Source organism: Gorilla gorilla, chromosome 9 (assembly GCF_029281585.2).
Source record: "Gorilla gorilla gorilla isolate KB3781 chromosome 9, NHGRI_mGorGor1-v2.1_pri, whole genome shotgun sequence".
Taxonomy (NCBI): Eukaryota; Metazoa; Chordata; class Mammalia; order Primates; family Hominidae; genus Gorilla; species Gorilla gorilla.
This window is the reverse complement of record NC_073233.2, coordinates 6,656,582-6,676,714: the sequence shown is the minus strand read 5'-3', so window position 1 is coordinate 6,676,714 and position 20,133 is coordinate 6,656,582. Positions and strand designations below refer to the sequence as shown.

The 20,133-nt window shown below is 51.6% G+C and overlaps 3 protein-coding genes across 24 annotated transcripts in view; 2 read left to right on the top strand and 1 right to left on the bottom strand.

The window, feature by feature from the left end:
* SIRT3 (sirtuin 3) overlaps positions 1-12,636 on the top strand; it is a 23,100-nt gene extending 10,464 nt beyond the window's left edge. For 9 of the 19 annotated variants that reach the window (XM_063710834.1, XM_019036208.4, XM_019036202.4 and 6 more), the window contains 3 exons: positions 3,383-3,544; positions 8,628-8,891; positions 10,948-12,636. In XM_063710834.1, coding sequence (XP_063566904.1) covers positions 3,383-3,544; positions 8,628-8,891; positions 10,948-10,968 — 447 coding nt within the window. In that variant the 3' untranslated portion in view covers positions 10,969-12,636. Of the gene's footprint in view, positions 1-1,554; positions 1,596-3,382; positions 3,545-8,627; positions 8,892-10,947 lie in introns of those variants that run through there. The other 10 variants (XM_019036201.4, XM_055355684.2, XM_019036204.4 and 7 more) reach the window with 7 other exon arrangements.
* RIC8A (RIC8 guanine nucleotide exchange factor A) lies at positions 12,553-20,129 on the bottom strand. 4 transcript variants are annotated; one of them, XM_031006308.3, is made up of 10 exons: positions 18,756-20,129; positions 18,376-18,423; positions 17,697-18,287; positions 17,035-17,126; positions 16,348-16,498; positions 15,153-15,248; positions 14,905-15,049; positions 14,683-14,827; positions 14,246-14,365; positions 12,553-13,433 (listed from the first exon to the last, which is right to left on the bottom strand). In XM_031006308.3, exons 1-10 carry the CDS (start codon positions 18,837-18,839, stop codon positions 13,313-13,315), a joined length of 1,593 nt encoding a protein of 530 aa, XP_030862168.1. In that variant the 5' UTR covers positions 18,840-20,129; the 3' UTR covers positions 12,553-13,312. The 4 variants fall into 4 exon arrangements, with proteins under 4 accessions (XP_030862168.1, XP_030862167.1, XP_030862166.1 ...); XM_031006307.3 differs by having other exon boundaries at positions 18,376-18,435; positions 18,756-18,963; XM_031006306.3 differs by having other exon boundaries at positions 12,553-13,375; positions 18,756-18,888.
* LOC129525421 (uncharacterized) overlaps positions 20,019-20,133 on the top strand; it is a 166,923-nt gene continuing 166,808 nt past the window's right edge. The window contains exon 1 of the mRNA XM_063710836.1: positions 20,019-20,133. The gene's annotated coding sequence lies outside the window, so the exon portion shown is untranslated.

Here is a 20,133-nt window from a genome sequence, read left to right as displayed (position 1 = left end):
AAATAAATAAATAAGAGAATAAAATAGATAATTTGGGCAACAGGTTGGTGTTAATTCCCCACCTTTGTTCTTCTCCTTCAGTACTGTGTTGGCTGGTCTGAATCTTTTGGCTTTTCATATAAATTTCTGAAACTGTTGCTATCTGTTCTCTGCCTGTTTTATTTTTGTTGTTGTTGTTTGGATTTTTTGTTTTTTTGAGATAGAGTCTTGCTCTGTTGCCCAGGCTGGAGTGCAGTGGTATGATCTCAGCTCACTGCAACCTCCCCCTCTCAGGTTCAAGCGATTCTCTTGCCTCATCCTCCTGAGTAGCTGGGATTGCAGGCATGCGCCACCATGCCCAGCTAATTTTTGTATTTTTAGTAGAGATGGGGTTTCACTATGTTGGTGAGGCTGGTGTCGAACACCTGACCTCATGATCCACCCGCCTCGGCCTCCCAAAGTGCTGGGATGACAGGCATGAGCCACCGTGTCCGGCCTCTCTGCCTGTTTTTTAAGACTTTTGTCTTTGGAGTTTTGCGGTTTCTCCACTGTGGTTTTCCATATGAATTTTCTTTTATTTCTTCTGCTTAAAATTTGTAGGCCAGTTGGTCATGGTGGCTCACGCCCGTAATCCCAGTACTTTGGGAGGCCGGGTGGATGGATCGCCTGAGGTCAGGAGTTTGAGACCAGCCTGACCAACATGGAGAAACCCCATATCTACTAAAAATACAAAATTAGCTGGGCGTGATGGTGCATGCCTATAATCTCAGATACTCGGGAGGCTGAGGCAGGAGAATTGCTTGAACCCAGGAGGCGGAGGTTGCGGTGAGCTGAGATTAGGCCATTGCACTCCAGCCTGGGAAACAAGAGCAAAACTCCATCTCAAAAAAAAAAAATAATAATAATAATAATTGTAGGCCTTCCTTAAGAAAAATAAAATAAAATTCTAGGCTGGGCGCGGTGGCTCCTGCCTGTAATCCCAGTACTTTGGGAAGCTGAGGCGGGTGGATCACCTGAGTTAGGAGTTTGAGACCAGCCTGGCCAACATGGTGAAACCCCGTCTCTACTAAAAATACAAAGATGAGCCATTTGTGGTGGCACCCATCTGTAATCCCAGCTACTCGGGAGGCTGAGGCAGGAGAATTGCTGGAACCCAGGAGGCAGAAGTTGTAGTGAACCGAGATCATGCCACTGCACTCCAGCCTGGGTGACAGAGCGAGATGCCATCTCAAAAAAATAAAATATAAAATAAAATTCTAAGCCCTGCAACCAACTGAATGGACCCCTCCCCTTGGTCAAGGGAACCCCAGAGAAACCTTGGAAGCTTGAGTTCCTGGCCGTAGCAGGGGAGGAGGTCAGACGCGCCTCACTGTACCCCTCCCTCCCCAGCCACCATTAGGCTTCTTCACTAAGGGCTAAACAGAAACCAGCCCTTTTCAAAGACTCTACACTGCTAATGTGGGTTACTGGCTTATCTTCCCAGATACAGATTAAAGACAAGATGAGATTAATGGTTCCTTTACCCTTCCCTGAGAGGTCTGCTTAGTTCTCTTCCTCTGTTTCCTTCTATCTTAGGTAAAATGTACATTTACTGGGCACTTACTGAAGTCTCACAAGTACGTAACCACTCACCTCACAGCCACCCTCCCTCTTTGAAGGACCACGTGTAATTACTAAACCTCCTGAGAACCTCTTGGGACAGAAACAAGCACAGATGTGCCGTGTTTTTCCTGTGGGCACCCTCAGGCTGGCTCAGTAGCCCTCACTTGCTTGAGATCCTGAATCTGCGGGTTGGCGTCTTTCATGGTTGCTGGATCATACTCTGCCGTTATCTCTTCGGATATGAGTTGCCCCTAGCCCACTATCTGGCCCCTCTCTTTAGGGACCTCTGATTGAACATACATTAGACCTTCTCTCTCCTGCTGTTCCTGATCACTCTTCTGTCCTGTAATTGCTGCTTCTTGTGCTGCGTTCTGGGTAATTTCTTCTGGTCTTTTTTCCAGTTTACTAATATTGTATTCTGTTATAAGGTCCTTCCATTGAGTGTTTCTTTCTTTCTTTTTTCCCAAACAGCAACTCGAAACAGACATTGAGTTTTAATTTTGGTTCCTGTACTTTTTATTTCTAGAAGTTCTATTTGGTTATTTTTCAAGTCTGCTACATTATTACATAATTTTTTAATAGTTTTATATCTTTAATAGATTTTTGTTTTGTTTTGTTTTGTTTTTTGAGACGGAGTCTCGCTTTGTTGCCCAGGCTGGAGTGCAGTGGTGCAATCTCAGCTCACAGCAACCTCCGCCTCCCAGGTTCAAGTGATTCCCCTGCCTCAGCCTCCCAAGTAGCTGGGATTACAGGCACGCATCACCACGCCTGGCTAATTTTTTGTGTTTTAGTAGAGACAGGGTTTCACCATGTTGGCCAAGACAGTCTCGATCTCCTGACCTCGTGATCTGCCCACCTCGGCCTCCCAAAGTCCTGGGATTACAGAGCTGAGCCACTGCGCCTGGCGTTTGATAGATATTTCAAGTTCATCTTTTTTTTTTGCTTCCTTAATTTTTTTTTTTTTGCTATACCCCATGCCTCCAAGATAACAGTTTTTTCTTTTTAATTTAAATATAATACAGTTTTACTGTGTATCCAAGAATATCTGAAATCTTTTGTGGGTCTCTTTCTTTTGTCTTTTGTATCTGTTGCTTTTTGCTGGGCTGAGCCTGCTTAAAACAAGCCCCGTTAGCTGTAAAGGTTTACCTTAGAAAGTCAGGTGTCTTCCTCTGTAACTCTCTCCCTTTTCCATCTGCTCCAAGGCATTTGTTTATATTAATCTTGACGCAAAGTGAAGTTGTGTCCACTTCACCTTGGCCAGTAAGGAAGCAGTGTTTGGCAGATGTTGTTACTCCTAATAATGCCAGCCAGTGAGTGAAGCTGACCTGAATGCCTCCCAGGGCTGAGGCAGTGGCATGATCACTGAAGCTCAAACCAGAGACAGTTTCACCTTTCTGACTGAATAATGTTCGGTGTAGGCCAAATGCCTGCAGACTACTGTTTGAGGACTGGTGTGGTCTACCAGGTGTTTCCTTAGCGCCTGGATGTCTCTGGCTGCCATCCCAGGGATAGAGCATGGTGTTAGATACGCTAGATGCCTGCCGAAGTAATTATGGGTGAAACATATGATGTCCAAGATTTGCTTTTAAAGGCTCCAATACCTCCTCCCAGATTCCGGAGGGCTGTGAAACAATTAGCTATGAAAACTGGTAACTCCTGAAGCTGGGTACATGGGGGTTCATGATCCCTCTCTCACCTTTTTTGGGGGAGAATGTTTGAGACTTTAATAAGAACTTGTTGCCTTTTCATTTTACAGGGTGTTGCAGGCATCTTCCTCAGGCCTGTTTTCTCTGTTTTCCAGGCTGACGTGATGGCAGACAGGGTTCCCCGCTGCCCGGTCTGCACCGGCGTTGTGAAGCCCGACATTGTGTTCTTTGGGGAGCCGCTGCCCCAGAGGTTCTTGCTGCATGTGGTTGATTTCCCCATGGCAGATCTGCTGCTCATCCTTGGGACCTCCCTGGAGGTTTGTCAGCAGGCCTGTGCAGGGAGGAGGCTGGAGGGCAGGGGAAGGGAGGGGTACAGGAGTCATCTCATGGGCTGTCGGCAGGCCTGTGCAGGGAGGAGTCTGGAGGGCAGGGGAAGGGAGGGGTACAGGAGTCATCTCATGGGCTGTCGGCAGGCCTGTGCAGGGAGGAGTCTGGAGGGCAGGGGAAGGGAGGGGTACAGGAGTCATCTCATGGGCTGTTGGCAAGCCTGTGCAGGGAGGAGGCTGGAGGGCAGGGGAAGGGAGGGGTACAGGAGTCATCTCATGGGCCCTTCCAGGGCTGGTGCCACTTTCGGGAGGTGAGTGGATTCAGCTGGGGTTCCAGGCTGAGGGAGCAGCAGCCTGTGCAGGAGACAGGAAGGTGGGAAGCTGCTGGGCTTTGGAGGTGGTATAGGTGTGGGTGGGGCACCACGTGTGAGGAGAAGGGAGAAGGATGGGGGTGTGGGGGCGAGGTGGAGGGGCAGGCCTCCCAGGTCAGATCAGGAATACTGATGCTGCAGTGGGAGGAGTGATAAATCCACAGGGACTGGCCCGGGGACGTAGCTGCACCCTTGGGGTCAGGGAGGCCTTTGGGGAGTGGAGAGTGGAGCAAGCAGTGCCAGGAGGCTGGTCCTGGAGAAGGTGGAGCTGTGGTCGCCTGAGGGATGGCGAGGAGGGGGACTGGACTCGCACTCTGTGATGTTTTGGGGACGTGAGAAGGAGGTGTCTGGCTTGGTCTGTAAGGTCAGGGCACTTGCTGGTGAGGCGTGATTTGGGAGGGAGGATGCCCAGCTCGGTTCTGCGTGTGTCTGAGGTGTCTGGGAAACACGCCCTGGATGTGTTCAAGCAGCTGTTCTGCGTCCGCGTCTGCGTCTGCAGCTCAGGAAATTCCTAAAAGCTCTGATGAGAGCAAGAAATGAGACCATGAAGTCAGTGTGTGCGTGACTGGATGTAGGCACCAAGGGCAGAAGGGCCAGAAAGACCTGTGCTCAGAGGGGCCCAGGGCAGCCACAGGGGCCCAGAGCATGTGTTTGTTCAGGCATTCATTGTGTGCTGGGCCCTGCTCCAGTGCTTTGGACATACACAGTCAGATGTCAATGTAAGAAGTTATATAGTTTGTTAGGAGATGATTGATGTTATGAGAAAGATAACAAGTAGGATAGAAAGGCTAGAAGGGTTGGGAACCAGCTGCAGTGTCAAGTCAGGCAGGTGGAGTTGGATCTAAGAGTTTACCGAGGTGAGGGGGGTCTGGCAGGGGACACTGCACAGGTGACAAGCAGCAAGGAGGGTGGGGTGAAGTCAGCATTGATGGCCACGGGGCTGGAGCAGAGAAGAAGGTGGGGCACAAGTGTCATCTCATGGGAGGCTGGCGCCACCTCAGAAGGTGAATGGGTTCAGCTTGGGTTCCAGGCCAGAGTCTGAAGTTGAGAGGACTCCGTTGGGTGCTGGGCTGTGAGCCCACCATGGGGGCAAGACTGGGAGCAGCAGACCCAGCAGGGCCCTTGTAGGTAATCACCGGCTGGCACTGGCTGGGGGCCAGGTAAAGCCAGCAGAGGCTGAGGGGTGCTGGAGTCTGGGTGTGTGTGAACGCAGAGTGGGTACGCTGGCACAGTGCGTGGGAGGGCGTGGATTCCCAAGGACTCCAGGGCTGTGGCTGGAGCAGCTGGAAAGACGGAGCCGCCACTTCCTGAGATGGAGAAGCCTGGTAGGTGGGTTTGGGGGAGCTCAGGAACTCTGCCTTGTTTCCACGGATTTGAGGATGTGCTGCGGACTGGAGGAGTTGAGCAGGTGGACATGAGTCTGGAGTCCAGGAAGGCCCAGAGGCAGGAGCTGGGGTGCTGGAGTGAGCAGACAGGAGAGCCCAGGGTGTGGACAGACATGAGAATGCCATGCTAGGCCTAGGATGGAGGGACAGACACAGGAGGAGCAGTCAGAGGGGCCATGGTGGTCAGCACAGTGTGGGCTGAGACCAGCTGACCGTGCTGGCCACCAGGTGTGGACACTTGGGCCACCAGCCATCTTTATTGTCGAAGTGAAATGAAAATGGCCTTTTTCCTGATTATAAGTGTATCATGTGTGTCTTTGAAAAGATTCATACATTATATGATGATATAAAGCAAAGGATCAACTTTTTAATCCCACCAACTGTTAGCATTTTATTCTGTGTCCTCTCCGCTTTCTTTTTTTTGTACAAATGCATACGTACAGATGGTAATTTTAAACTAAAAGTTGGACAGCACTGTACATTCTATTCTGCAGCCTGCTGTTTTCACATAACAATGTGAGTCCATGGAGATGTGCTGCGTTGTTAATGCCAACAGTTTCCCTTACACAGATATGAGGTCCCAACTGAGAAACCCATGTCTGTAAGGCTGGTGCCATCATGAACTGAATGAGCTGGTGTCACGCACAGACTCTATCTCACGTGCTTTGTGGACGAAATGTTAATGTGTTTGACTGTGGAGTACCACTCCAGATCCCCTTTAGGTGTGACATAACGTGGGATGTAAACCATATGATCTTTTCTAAAATCTCAAAAATTCTGAAACATATTCAGCCACAAGAGCTTTAACATAGATTTTGTGGATTTAATACAAAATTTATGTAAGCAATTTCTTACTGATGGACAATGGTAATAAATAGTATATAATTTTTACATTAAAAGTAATGCTGGGCCAGGCACCGTGGCTCACACCTGTTATCCCAGCACTCTGGGAGGCCAAGGCAGGAAGATTGCCTGAAGCTAGGCATTTGAGACCAGCCTGGGCAGTATAGTCAGACCTTGTCTCTACAAAAAATAAAAAGATAGCCAGGCATGGTCTGTGTAGTTGCAGCTATTTGAGAGGCTGAGGAAGGAGGATTGCTTGAGCCCAGGAGTTTGAGGTTATAGTGAACTATGATCATGCCACTGCATTCCAGCCTGGGTAACAGAATGAGATCCCGTGCTGTAGTGAATATCCCTGTGTATCATCCTTATCTACTCATGCAAGTACTCCTGAAGGGTAAATGCTGTAGTGAATATCCCTGTGTATCATCCTTATCTACCCATGCAAGTACTCTGGAAGGGTAAATGCTGATAAATACTGAGAACTTGCCTTCCAGTGAATATCCCTGTGTGTCATCCTTATCTACCCATGCAAGTACTCCTGAAGGGTAAATGCTGTGGTGAATATCCCTGTGTGTATCACCCTTATCTACCCATGCAAGTACTCCTGAAGGGTAAATGCTGTAATATATATCCCTGTGTGTATCACCCTTATCTACTCATGCAAGTACTCCTGAAGGGTAAAGCTGTAGTGAGTATCCCTCTGTGTGTCATCCTTATCTACCCATGCAAGTACTCCTGAAGGGTAAATGCTGTGGTGAATATCCCTGTGTGTCATCCTTATCTGCCCATGCAAGAACTCCTGAAGGGTACATGCTGATAAATATTGAGAACTTGCCTTCCAGAAAGATGTAACAATTACACTGCCACAAACTGTGTTTTTATGTAGCCATTTTATCACATCCTCACCAAAACCAAAATCACACAAATCAAATTGGTTAAAAAATGCATGTGTGTGTGTGGAGGGGGGTGCGGATTTTGCCTTTCTGTAGTAAAGAATGAAGTTCATCTTTTCATGTTTATTGCCAGTTGTGTTTCTTCTCTTTGGATTGTATATTTGTACCTCTTGACCATTTTTCATTGGGTCATTATAAATTAGCAATATAAATTAGTTTTAATTTTAATATAAATTAAATAATATAATTACATTTTAATGTTAATATAAATTTCTTTCTTTTTTTTTTTTTTTTTTTGAGACAGAGTCTTGTTCTGTCTCCCAGGCTGGAGGTTCAGTGGCACGATCTTGGCTCACTGCAACCTCCACCTCCCAGGCTCAAGCCATTCTCCTGCCTCAACCTCCCGAGTAGCTCGGATTATAGGCGCGTGCCACCACGCCCAGCTAAGTTTTGTATTTTTAGTAGAGACGTGGTTTCACTGTGTTGGCCAGGCTGGTCTTGAACTCCTGACCTCAGCTGATCTGCCCACCTCGGCCTCCCAAAGTGCTGGGATTATAGGTGTGAACCACCATGCCCAGCTGTTAATATAAATTTTATTATAAATTAGCATTATAAATTAGTTCATAAATCATATGTTTATAAATGAGTTTATCAATTAGCAATATAAACTATTGTCATATGTTGTAAATATTTTTGCAGTTTATGGTGATGAGAGGTTTTTAAAAATTTTAAATTTTCTACATAGTAGTTTTATGTAGATACCGAGATAATAGTATTTACATAGTCAGATCTGTCATTTTCCTTTGCCTTATCTGACTTCAGTTTTTACGCCTAAAACGTTCTTCACTATCCTTACTTGTAAACCCTTAGTTTTCTTCAAGAACTGTTTTGTTTACATTGAAACCTTTAATCCATTTGAATTTTTTTTCAGTGGGAGGTAGGAATGGAGTATTTTCCTCCCAGATAATGAGCCAGTTTTAATGCCATTTATTAATGTATCCATTTTTTACCTTATTCCTCTTAAAAGAAGCTTTGAGAGCTGTATGAAGAAGCCTGATGGCACCGAGCTAGGCCTCTCTAGAGGCTGGGTGGGGAAGACCATGGAGAGACGTAACAGGAACTCCTGCTCAGGGGCACCAGCTCGTCTGGGTGCCCGATGCTGGTGGTGGCTGTCATAGCAAGCAGGGCTAGCCAGAGGAGATGGACGAGTCTGTGCTGTCGTCCCTCTGTGTCATGCTGGGAGACAGCGAGGTGGGGAGGACAGGGAGAACAGAACGTGCTCACAAAGAGGAGGCAGGAAGGTTGGATCCCTGATGAGCCTTGGAACGGAGGTGGGGAAAAGCAAGGATGTGTGGAAACAGCAAGAAGTGGAAGAGAGAGAGGCTGAGGGGAGAAAACAGTCACTGAGGCCAAGCGGCAGGAGCTCAACTGAAGAAATGAGATTGGTGGTGGGTTTTCCCTATATCGCAGGGTCTGACTGCCAATCTGCTGCTCCTCCAAGGCCTCAGTGGCTGTGGCATGAAACATCCTGAGGGGCTCGTAAAGTGGACACTATGCCCCTCACGTTTGGCCCATTTTTCAGGTGGAGCCTTTTGCCAGTTTGACCGAGGCCGTGCGGAGCTCAGTTCCCCGACTGCTCATCAACCGGGACTTGGTGGGGCCCTTGGCTTGGCATCCTCGCAGCAGGGACGTGGCCCAGCTGGGGGACGTGGTTCACGGCGTGGAAAGGCTAGTGGAGCTCCTGGGCTGGACAGAAGAGATGCGGGACCTTGTGCAGCGGGAAACTGGGAAGGTACAGACTGCTGAGGAGGACCATCCAAGGGGCTGCCCTTCTCACTGCTCTAGGGTATGGTCCACCTGATATGGAGCCCCGTTGGCTAACACAGTAACAGTAATAGCTGATGATGCTGTGAATCCTGCACCAGGCACTACCTGGACCTGACTGGGTGTTACTTTCAATACCTCCATTTAGAGATGAAGAAACAGATGCTAACAGGCCAAGCAGGGACACGGTCCAGACACTCAGGGCTGATGAGTCTGTATTCTTAAGACTATAGGCGTTACCTTCACTCCCTAAAATAAAGCAGCCAACAGTGTCCCTCTAAGGCCTGGTATGTGATTCTAAGATGATACGGGTTAAAGAACTTTGAGAAGCTAAAGTTCTCTGCATCTATGTGGGATGAAGGCTACATGAGTGATGCTTTTCGGAAGTAATTGGTATGAGAGCCATTGATCAATTATAATCCGCTGAGGAAAGCCAAAGAGCCTTGATGCTTTCTAAGAGATTTCAAACCGCCTATAAACAAGTGAAGTTACAGAAAATGCAGTTTCCCATGAGAATAATGTAGCATGTGTAGCCTTGATATTAAGGGTTTTCAATGGGAGGTGGTAGCATTAAGCATTTAAAGTCCAGTGTCATGATTACAGGCAGGTGTAACACTGTCCAAAGGGGATTTCACCAGTGTATTAGTCTGTTCTCTTGCTGCTCATAAAGGCATACCTGAGACTGGGTAATTTATAAAGGAAAGAGGTTTAATGGACTCACAGTTCCATATGGCTGTGAGGGGCCTCACAATCATAGTGGAAGGCAAAGCAGGAGCAAAGTACCGTCTTACATGGTGGCAGGCAAGAGGACGTGTGCGGGGGAACTGCCCTTTATAAAACTATCAGATCTTGTGAGACTTATTCACCATCAGAAGAAGAGCGTGAGAAAGACCCACCCCCATGATTCAGTTACTTCCACTTGGCCCCACCCTTGACACATGGGGATTATTACAATTCAAGGTGAGATTTGGGTGGGGACACAGCCAAACCATATCAACTACAATATATCACAGTTGATGCTCCTCTTGCCTTCCAAGGCAGATGTCTTAGGAAATCCTGATCCTTTTTCCTTGTCCACAGCTGTGGCTGCCTCATGGCTCAGGGCCATGGGGTCAGCACTCTCCTCACCTCCACCAGTCCAAAACCTCCAACCTCTGGTTGCAGGCTGATTTTTTACCAATCATGGTCACTTCATTATGGAAGCAGGGAACCCAGCTAACAATGAGGCTTAAACGCTGAGAGGCGAGTGCCTCCTGGCCAGCTCACAAGGCAGCGGAGATCTTAGATCAGCCCAGCAGGCTTTTTTGAGGGATCCTTTTCCTGCTCCGACTTCATATTTTCTTTGTTTTGTAATGGAGTTTCACTCTTGTTGCCCAAGCTGGAGTGCAATGGCACGATTTCGGCTCACTGCAACCCTGCCTCCTGGGTTCAAGTGATTCTCCTGCCTCAGCCTCCTGAGCAGCTGGGATTACAGGCATGTGCCACCATGCCTGGCTAATTTCTGTACTTTTATTAGAGATGGGATTTCATCATGTTAGTCAGGCTGGTCTCAAACTCCTGACCTCGGGTGATCCACCTGCCTCAGCATCCCAAAGTGCTGGGATTATGGGCATGAGCCAGCAGGCCCGGCCCAACTTCCTGTTTTCATAGAAAAGCAGATTGTAACTCTGGTAGCTCCTGTGGAGTTTTGGAAGTGGCCTAATAGGATTTGAACTGTATAATCTAGTTTCAGAGAAATGTATGTAAAATGGGTTATGATTTCATTTTTTGTTTTTTACAGCATTACTATCCAAGGGGTTACTTTTCCAAATAGTGAATGCTTTTAAGCACATGAGCATCAGTACATATTGATTTGGGTACTTTAAGACCCATAGAATGAGGCTCTCCATTTAGCCACCCTGTTCTGCCCAGGCCTGCTGGGATCCTCTTAGCCCAGCACAGCAGCAGCAGTATTTGCAGAAAGCAGCTTGTTTTGTGAAATATTTTGCATGTCTGCAGCTAGAGCTGTTTGAACAGAGATCTGCTGGCCTGCCTGGGTGTGTAAACAGATAGCTGATACCCTGTCTTCTCTATTCCAGCTTGATGGACCAGACAAATAGGATGATGGCTGCCCCCACACAATAAATGGTAACATAGGAGACATCCACATCCCAATTCTGACAAGACCTCATGCCTGAAGACAGCTTGGGCAGGTGAAACCAGAATATGTGAACTGAGTGGACACCCGAGGCTGCCACTGGAATGTCTTCTCAGGCCATGAGCTGCAGTGACTGGTAGGGCTGTGTTTACAGTCAGGGCCACCCCGTCACATATACAAAGGAGCTGCCTGCCTGTTTGCTGTGTTGAACTCTTCACTCTGCTGAAGCTCCTAATGGAAAAAGCTTTCTTCTGACTGTGACCCTCTTGAACTGAATCAGACCAACTGGAATCCCAGACCGAGTCTGCTTTCTGTGCCCAGGTGAACGGCAAGCTCGGCATCTGTTGGTTAGAAGATCCAGACTTGGGCCGAGCAGCCCCCAGCCCTCTTCATGTTCCAAAGTGTAGTCTTGAGGCCCTGGTGCTGCACTTCTAGCATGTTGGTCTCCTTTAGTGGGGCTATTTTTAATGAGAGAAAATCTGTTCTTTCCAGCATGAAATACATTTAGTCTCCTCAAAGGGACTGCAGGTGTTGACATGAGTTGGAAAGGGAACCCTGGGATACATGGCGTCCCCTCTATTGGAACAGTCTGAGGACTGAAGGCATTTGTCCCTGGATTTATTGGAGACGGCCCAGCTCCTCCCTCTGAAGGTGGTCACATTCTGTTGACTCTCCATACTCAGCCTCTCCTCCAGAAACAGATCTGTTTCAGAACATTCCAGCACTTTCTATCTGGCCTCCTTGTCCCCACACTACGTCCCCCCACCCTCGCCAGGGCTTCCTCTAGTGACACTGTTAGAGCTAATCTCTGAGACAGGGAAGGCATTACTCACTTAAAACCCAGGCTGAGTCCTGGCCACCTGCTGGATTGTGACATAGGAGGTGGAATCCACTGAACTGCTACTTCTGCACAGGCTCCTTCTCCTGGGGCTGCACCAAGGCCCAGCCCTGATGGCTCACCCTGTCAGGCACCAGCTGCTCCCTCCTGGGCTCTCACCCACCTGCACATCCTCCTTCCTAGCATCACATTACCTGTGTGTTTCCCCAGACAAAAGCACTTCCCATTCTTGAACCTTGCCTACCCTGGGCTGAGCTGACGGGAATAGATTTAATGACAGTGACTCCCAGGAAGGGGGTCCTGTGACTTTGCTCCTTAATAAGAACAAAAGGTGGGATTGGTGACCTAGGAAAACTGCTGAATTCTAAAAAGAATGAAGTTAGTTTCTAACCCTAGTTAATGTTCCTTTTTTATTTTTTGAGTCTTGCCCTGTCACTCAGGGTGGAGTGCAGTGTTACGATCTCAGCTCACTGCAACTTCCGCCTCCCGGGTTTAAGCGATTCTCCTGGGTAGCTGGGATTACAGGTGTGTCCCACCACACCTAGCACATGGACATATTTGTAATAGAGACAAGGTTTTGCTATGTTGGCCAGGCTGGTCTCGAACTCCTGGCTTCAAGTGATCCACTCACCTCGGCCTCCCAAAGTGCTGGGATTACAGGCATGAGCCACTGTGCCTGGCCCCTTTATTTGATAATTTACACATACATTTTTGTCCAAAACTCTTCTTTATTTCAAGATGATGTTTCTGTGGCTATGTGTGGTATGTGGTATAAATCTCAATCTATGGTCACACGAGGGGCACTTTCCTTGTAAGTGTAGTCTAAACCAGTAGGAAGGAGGTTTAATTGCCAAAACCAGCGAGAACTCGGGCACTGTGGATACTACAGTGGGCAGCTGAACGAGGACCAAGGAGAATGTCTAAGAGGCCTCCAGCCCTGCGCTCAGTGAAGACAGGACAGGAACAACAGAGCATACATACCTTGGAAGGGTGTGTTCTGATATACTCGTGTGGAAAGTTCTGACAGGTTTTCTCCCTGGGAAGTGCAGCACATACCCCAACACACTGGCTCTGCCAGTGTGCCAATCTCAGATGGTGCTGGCTTTGTGTGCACCCATGCCCAAAGCCCTGCCCTCCCATATGCTCTTCTGTGTGCCCAGGTAGGCCCTGCCCTCAGGCGGCAGCTTCTGAACACATTCCTCTTGGCGCAGACAGAAGAAAGTACTTCGTCTGTGGAATTCGAGGCTGAGCCTGACTTCTAGTACAAGAAGGCCACTGCAGTCCAGAGATGAGAAACTGGACCAGAGGCAAATCATGAACAGAACGGCAGTCAAGAGAAGGGGTTTCTAAGATGGAGAAGTGGGGGCGGGTGTGGATCCTGTGGGATGTGGCTTCCCCAGGCTGCAACCCCAAGGAAGTCTCTGGAAGCAGCACCAGTTCTGATGGGGGAGCAGAAGAGCTGCCATCCTCAGTCAGGGTCCGAGTCAGGGTCCGAGGAGAGCTGCCGCTCCATAGTCTCGCACATGGCATCCTGCAGGGACGTAAGATGACCCCGGGGACTCATTCCCATTGGCTGGATGACTCTGTTCCTGTTGGGGAAAGGTGCAATGGGGCTGGGGAAGGGGCCCAGTTGGCCAGGCAGGGGTCCTGCTCACCCGTGGCTGCTACCTTCCTCTCTACCAAGTAGGCTGCTCCCATTTACTGGGGAAGCCTGGTTGGACCTTCTGTTAACTGGGCCCAAACCCTAACTGCTGCCTCCTGGCTTTAAGCAGTTTCCTAATTTAAACATCTAAATTGGCCTTAAGCAGGCTCTTAATTTGGACACTGGGCCATCTCCAATAAGTCTGGCGACATTAGTCTCTTTTTTTTTTTTTGAGACGAAGTCTCACTCTGTCGCCAGGCTGGAGTGCGGTGGCACAATGTCAGCTCACTGCAATCTCTGCCTCCTGGGTTCAAGTGATTCCCCTGCCTCAACCTCCTGAGCAGCTGGGACTACAGGCGCCCACCACCACACCCAGCTGACTTTTTTTTTCTATTTTAGCAGAGACGGGGTTTCACCATGTTGGCCAGGATGGTCTCGATCTCCTGACCTTGTGATCTACCTGCCTCAGTCTCCCAAAGTGCTAGGACTATAGGCGTGAGCTACCACGCCCGGCCTTAGACAGTCTCTTAATTTCTCTGGGCCTCAGTTATCATCTGTAAAAGGGGCACAATACTGATCTCAATATACCCATCCCCTGGGGGATTTCCTCCAGGGCAAGTGATTTCAAACGTGAGCAATGCAACCTAATACCAGGATCCTAAGCTCTCCTCTGATCCTACCTCCTGGGGCTCACAAGACAGGATGTGGGTCAGCTCTCCCTTCTCCCAGCTGCAGGCCCCTCCTCCTCATGCCACACACCTGGAGAGCTTGTCAAACATGGTCACCAGCTTCATGGCCTCGTGCTCCTTCTGCTCCTCTGTCATGCCCTCCATAGGGTTAGGCGGCTTCTCCTCCACCCTCCCGGTCACAGGGTTTATGCTGTTTCCAAGTGGGTGGAATGTGGGGAATGCATTAGTGACTCTCCAGGACAGGAGGCAAGCCACCTATTTTCCCAGTGGGGTGAGGTGGGCAAGGCAACTGCAGGAAGAGGCCTCCCTCCAGAAGCGGCACAGGTAACCAGCTCCTGCCATCTGCCACCTTCTGGTATCCCAGATAGCACTTAGGAACAGGTGCTTGATTCTGGAAGCTCTTGCCCATTTGTCATCCTGTCCCACCCTACAGGGGTCCACATGGGTGTGGAAGCAGGGACTATGGGGCTGTGAGTGGAGACCCGAGGGTGTGTTGGGGGTACACACCTGGCTTTGGCTTCCTTGTACTCATCTGTGTCTGTGTCCTCATCCTCTGAGTACTGGCCCTCGGGCCGGCCTCCTGCCATGAGGCCCCTGGCAGCCAGAAGGCCAGCAGCATTCCCATAGCCTGTGTACTTGATGAATCGGGGCACTGAGGGGCAAGGCAGAGGTCAGTGTGCAAGCCTGGCTGAGGTGGGGTGGGCTGGGACCTGGGTCTCCATAACTCACCACTCTCAGAGCACAGGACAAACAAGAACTCGGCAGCCACCCTCTTCACATCTGTGTCCAGGTGTGTCATGAGGCGGACAAGCTTGTTCCGCAGCATCTCCCCAACCTCAGGCCGTGTCCTCACATCCCGCAGAGGGGGCAGCACCTGGGGAGGTGGCCATCCCTAAGCTTGGGCTTAGAGCAGCCAAGGGTCTGTGATCAGGGCCAAAACCACATCCCCCAGGAGCACCAGCTCCTCAGCCTCATACCTGGGCCTTCAGGAACTTCCTGGCTGGGCGGTGCATCCGGGCACATTCAGTCAGCACGCTCAGCACGGGAGCTACACTCTCCTTCAGCCTGTGTGTCTGTAGAGGATTCTCTGTCACCGGGGCTGTGCCCCTGCCTAACTTGTGACTGGCACAGAGTTACACCTCCCCACCACCCCTTCCCACCAACATACACAACAGCTGGTCCTGGCGGCAGAGGTTTGGGAAGAGGCCCCTCTGCAGTTAGTCAGCGGAAGGCCAAGAGTGGGTAGTGGGTGTCTGTGTCACTTTTGAAAAGGACAGGGATAGAGCGTAACTCAGAGGTACTTGTAAGCTTTGTGACTTGGGAGAAATAACTGCTTTAAGTCTAATTACCTCAACTATAAACCAGAGCTGGGAAGAAAACACAAAGCAATTAAAGCTTTAGACTCGTACACACATTGCCCTCAGATGGTGGTGGCAAAAAGAAACGAGAACCGAATCCCCGCTCTGTGTACTTCGTGGACAGAGCAGGGAGTTCTTGACCCTCCTAGCATAATGTGCCTGGACCCCAGCACCAGCAGTGGCAGCGACGGGCACAGACAACCCCCTAGCTGTGTGTCCAATGCCAGCTCCCTATCCTGACTGGCTCGCAGGCACCTTGTGTGTCCCTTGCTTAGGCAGGTAGATTCCCAGGAGGTCTACTAAATCTCGGTTTATTGTACTCCAGCCTGCTTTCTGCAAGCTCCTGGAAGATGGTTAGAGCCCCAGCTGTCCAGATGCCCTGTAGTGCAGTCACAGCAATCAGAGGGAAGCTTTGATCTGAGGTTCCTATGGGTCTCCTCAGGATGCTGAGGGACAACTATGCTTGTAATCAAGGGCTGCCTGTGTCTAAGACTTAAAAGTAGGGACTGGGGGGCTTCTCAGGACCACTCAGTAAAGATCCCCAAAGATTTAAGAAGTGAAACCTTCAAGTGTGTGGAAGGTGTCCACATGCTTCTCATGGAGGAAGGGTCTGGCTTCTTGCCAGGCTGGACCACAGAACAGCCGGAAGAGTCGCCCATATCACACCACCAAGACAATCTCCACTTACCAGTGTGGACAGTGTAGAAGCACTGACCACATCTGTGCAGGAGAACCAGTGCCAGAGCCACTGGGGGAGCCTGCACAGCCAGTGCCAGAGCCACTGGGGGAGCCTGCACAGCCATCCCCAGCCTACCTTGTGCAAACGCTTCTCTAGGAAGATGAGGAGGGCACGAATCACATCCATATTCACTCCCATGAACTCCGTGGAGTCTCCATGTGGCTCCAGGGTGAGGAGAACATCCAGACACTTGAGGGGCAAGTTCCCCAGGAGGTTCACTGCGTGGCTGGGGACAGATGGAGGTAGGGGTTTCAATAGGGCTAATCCCTGAGCACAGGTGCAATCTTTGTGACTCCGCTGAACCACACATTACATGAGCTGGCATCTGAGTCCCAAAGGGGCAGCGCTAGGGACCAAAGCCAAGGGCAGGGACTGATCTGAGAGGCACTGCCACTCAGCTGTACAGTGGGGTCCCCTGGGGAAGTGGGGGCACTGAGACACACTGCCTTCCCGACCCTGTCTGAGCCAAAGCGCTAGACCATCTCTGGAAACCCAGACCAGCCTAGGGGCAGGTAGACCAAAAACGGGGACAAGGAACCAATGTGCCCTAGTAAATACCATACTGTTGCCACTACCCAAGGCCCAGTTGACACATTCCTGCCCCCAAATTCATGGCTGTGTCCAGTCTCACTCACCCAGACAACGTCAGACCCTCTAGGGTGGGGCCTGGGCTCTCAGGTGGTTCTGGTTCACAGCCGGGGTTGAGGACGACCATCTAGACATGTGGGCACACTTCCCTCCCAGAAAAAGCCCCATTCTCACCCGTGGAACTCCTCTGTGCGGTCTCCAGCAGTAGCAATCATCACGCAGTGCCGGAGAAGGGTCCCCAGGTGTCGGTAAAGGGCAGCGTCTTCCTGACCAAAGAAAGAAGGGTTCCTGTGAGGAGCCCCACTCATCCCACTGCTGCCTGCTGAGGCTCCACTGTCTGTTGCACTCCATGACTGTGTGGCAATGACTGTGCACCTCCTGTACTGCATACCTGGTCCCCTGGGGTCTTCCTAGGTGACTCTGGGTAGTGCTGGGGGCAAAAGATGACCACTGCTATCTTCCTAAAAACTCCATGAGTATTCTTCTAAGAGCACTTCCCTGATTAGGAATGTTAACACATACCTTTGGGATGAAGTCACACTCTGTCTCAGCCCCACTCACAGCCTCATGGTGGAGGATCTCTTACAGTCTCCCCAGATACCCCACAGCCCTCCTGCCAGGCGGCAAGAGCCAGAAGCGGCCTCTACTTCCCTCAGAAGCCTTTCCTGAGGTCCCAGCCCAGGACCGGCATCTCCTTGGCCTTGTCCCAACAGGCTGGGAGGTCCTGTCCTCTCCATGTCTGACACCCAGAAACCTGAAGGTACCCAGTGGGAAGCAGGTCCAGGAAATGTTGGAGCTGAGTTGAGACCCATCCATGGGTTAAGGTCAGTGCTCACCTCGTCCACCTCCCCCTTGATGGAGTCGAGGGTGATGTTGAAGAGCACTTTGAGGATCTCCATGGCCCGCTCAGTCTCTTGGGAAGGAAGGAGCTTGGGTGGGTTCCCTTCAGGAGTCACCCCCAGCGTCAGCTCCAGTGTGTCAGTTAGCAGACGCACTCCTTTCAGCTCCTGAAACAGCTGCTGGCGCACATCGGTGCGGAGTGCCGTTAGCAGGAAGAGGAGCCGCAAGTCAAAGAACTGGACATCGTGGGGGAAGCTCCTCTCACGGTACAGCCCCACACGCTCTGTGAGCCTCACCACTAGGCGGGCCTCTGCTGCCAGCATCTGTGCCACAGGGCTGCTGAGCACGAGGTTGCACAGGCACTTGAGGGACTCCAGTACAACATCCATGTCTGCGGACTCTGGGACGGACCCCTCAGAGACAGAGATGTCAGCATAGCAGGCTAGTGCCTGCAGGCTCTGGCGGCTGGTGAACGGGTCCAGGCAGCTGCGGTCCCGGGACAGGATTCGGACACTCTGCAGCCAGATGACACGGTGGGAGGGTGGCAAGCCCTGTTCCAGGACGGAGACCAGCAGCTCCGCCAGTCTCTGTGGGCAGGGAGAAGAGCGGCTCCACCAGGCCCTTCTTCCTGGGGCCACCCGTCCCTGCCCCTTTACCCCTTGGGCCAGCACCCACCTTCCGGTCCTCCTGTTGGGCATCATCAAACGTGAAGCTCTGGGAGTGCTGCAGAGAGAACTAGTGAATTCAAATCCACAGAGGGGTAGGATTCGCGTCCGCTGATGCGGGCGGCCTACTGGCCTCTAACTCAGGCAGCAGTCACTGCTCAGAACGGATGGCAGGGTCTGCACTCGCCCCCATCCCTACACACCTGCCACCCAACGGGTGCACCCCCACTCTCCCCGCAACACTGCATCCCAGACCTGCCCCCCGCACCCCGCCGCGTCCCCTACGCTTGCTGACACCGCCTCTGCCTCATCCACACCCTCCCTGCCACCCGCGCACGACCCTGCCCCACCCCCTCCGTGCCCGCCCCCCGGCCTCAGGCGGCCGCTTACCTCCTGGTTGTATGACCGCAGAGCTTCCATAATCACATCCTCCTTCCCCGTCTCCACGGCTTCTGCAACCGCCCGGGGCTCCATGGCGCGCCGGGGAAGGCGGGACGGGCCCTTCCGCAGCCGTTCCGGGCCCTTCCGCAGCCGTTCCGGGCCGCAGTTCGCCGGCCCCGCCCTGGCCCAGAAAGCCCCGCGCCAGCGCGCGGGGGAGGCCGGGACGGGGCGCGGCGTCTGGTGGCGCTTTAAGGGGGCGCGGCCTGAGGCAGAACTGGCGGCTCGGAGGTTTTAAGACCCGAGTCGGGGGGCTGAGTCGCTCTGAACCGAACTGACCCCTCTCCTTGTGACCCGCGCTTCTTGGGCCAGAAGTTCCAACAGGAAACGATCTCAGCCCCCACCGTGCCCTGCCACACACACAGTGACGCCCCTCGAGCTCCACAGAACCGATGGGATGTAGAGGGGAAAGCCGAAGTGGAAAGGAATTTTCAGTCCTGGGCCATTGGGTTCGTTAGGCGTTTGCTGGGGAATGCAGGCGAACGGGATTCCCAGGTCCCTGCCTTTGTGGAGCTTATGTTCCAGAGGGGAAGGGAGACAAGGAAAAACAAAAGGACACGAGGCGGTCACAGGGCTGTGCTTCAAAAGAAGCAAAAGGCGACTGCTGGGCTGCAACGGGCTGTGAGGAAGTGCTGTTTTTGCTGACACCGGACGGTGGGAAGTGAGCCGGGAAAAGACTGGAGGAGCCACTCCAGGCAGAAGGAGCAGCACTTGCAAAGGTGGAAGGGCCGTGAGGGGCCGAGAGAAAGGGGAGCAACCCAGTCTGGCCTGGACTCAGTTCCCTCTTGAAAAGCAAAGATCCTGCGTGTCCGTTTCAGTGGCCGTCATGAGGATTCAGTGACGCACAGGAAGCGCGATCCACTCGCTCTTCTAACAAGTGCCCGGGAGCAAAGGCGTCTACGGCCCCCAGTCCCCGCGCCGCCTCCCAGTCTCTCTCCCGGCTTCACTTTCCTGTAGTGCTTTCTGTACGGCTGTATTCGACGCGGCGCGCACTCGCAGGCACGAGCGAGGCGCCGATCTCCACTTGACAGAGGAGGCACCCCTGCCCCCACCACACCCAGTGCTCCTCGCGGGCTTCTGCCCGAGGGATCTGCTCCTTCCTCATGACCCGCCTGTGAATCCTTCCTAACCGTTAGGACCTAACCCACAGAAGCGTCTTTCCACCACCATCTTCTAGGCACTGAGCAAGCAAACGGCCCCGCCCCGCCCCACGTTCACAGGAACAAACGTCGCATCCGCGGTGCTGCTGTAATCCCAGCACCTTGGGAGCCCGGCAGGCGGGGGCTGCAGTGAGCTGAGATCGCGCCACTGTCTGACGACAGTGCTGAAA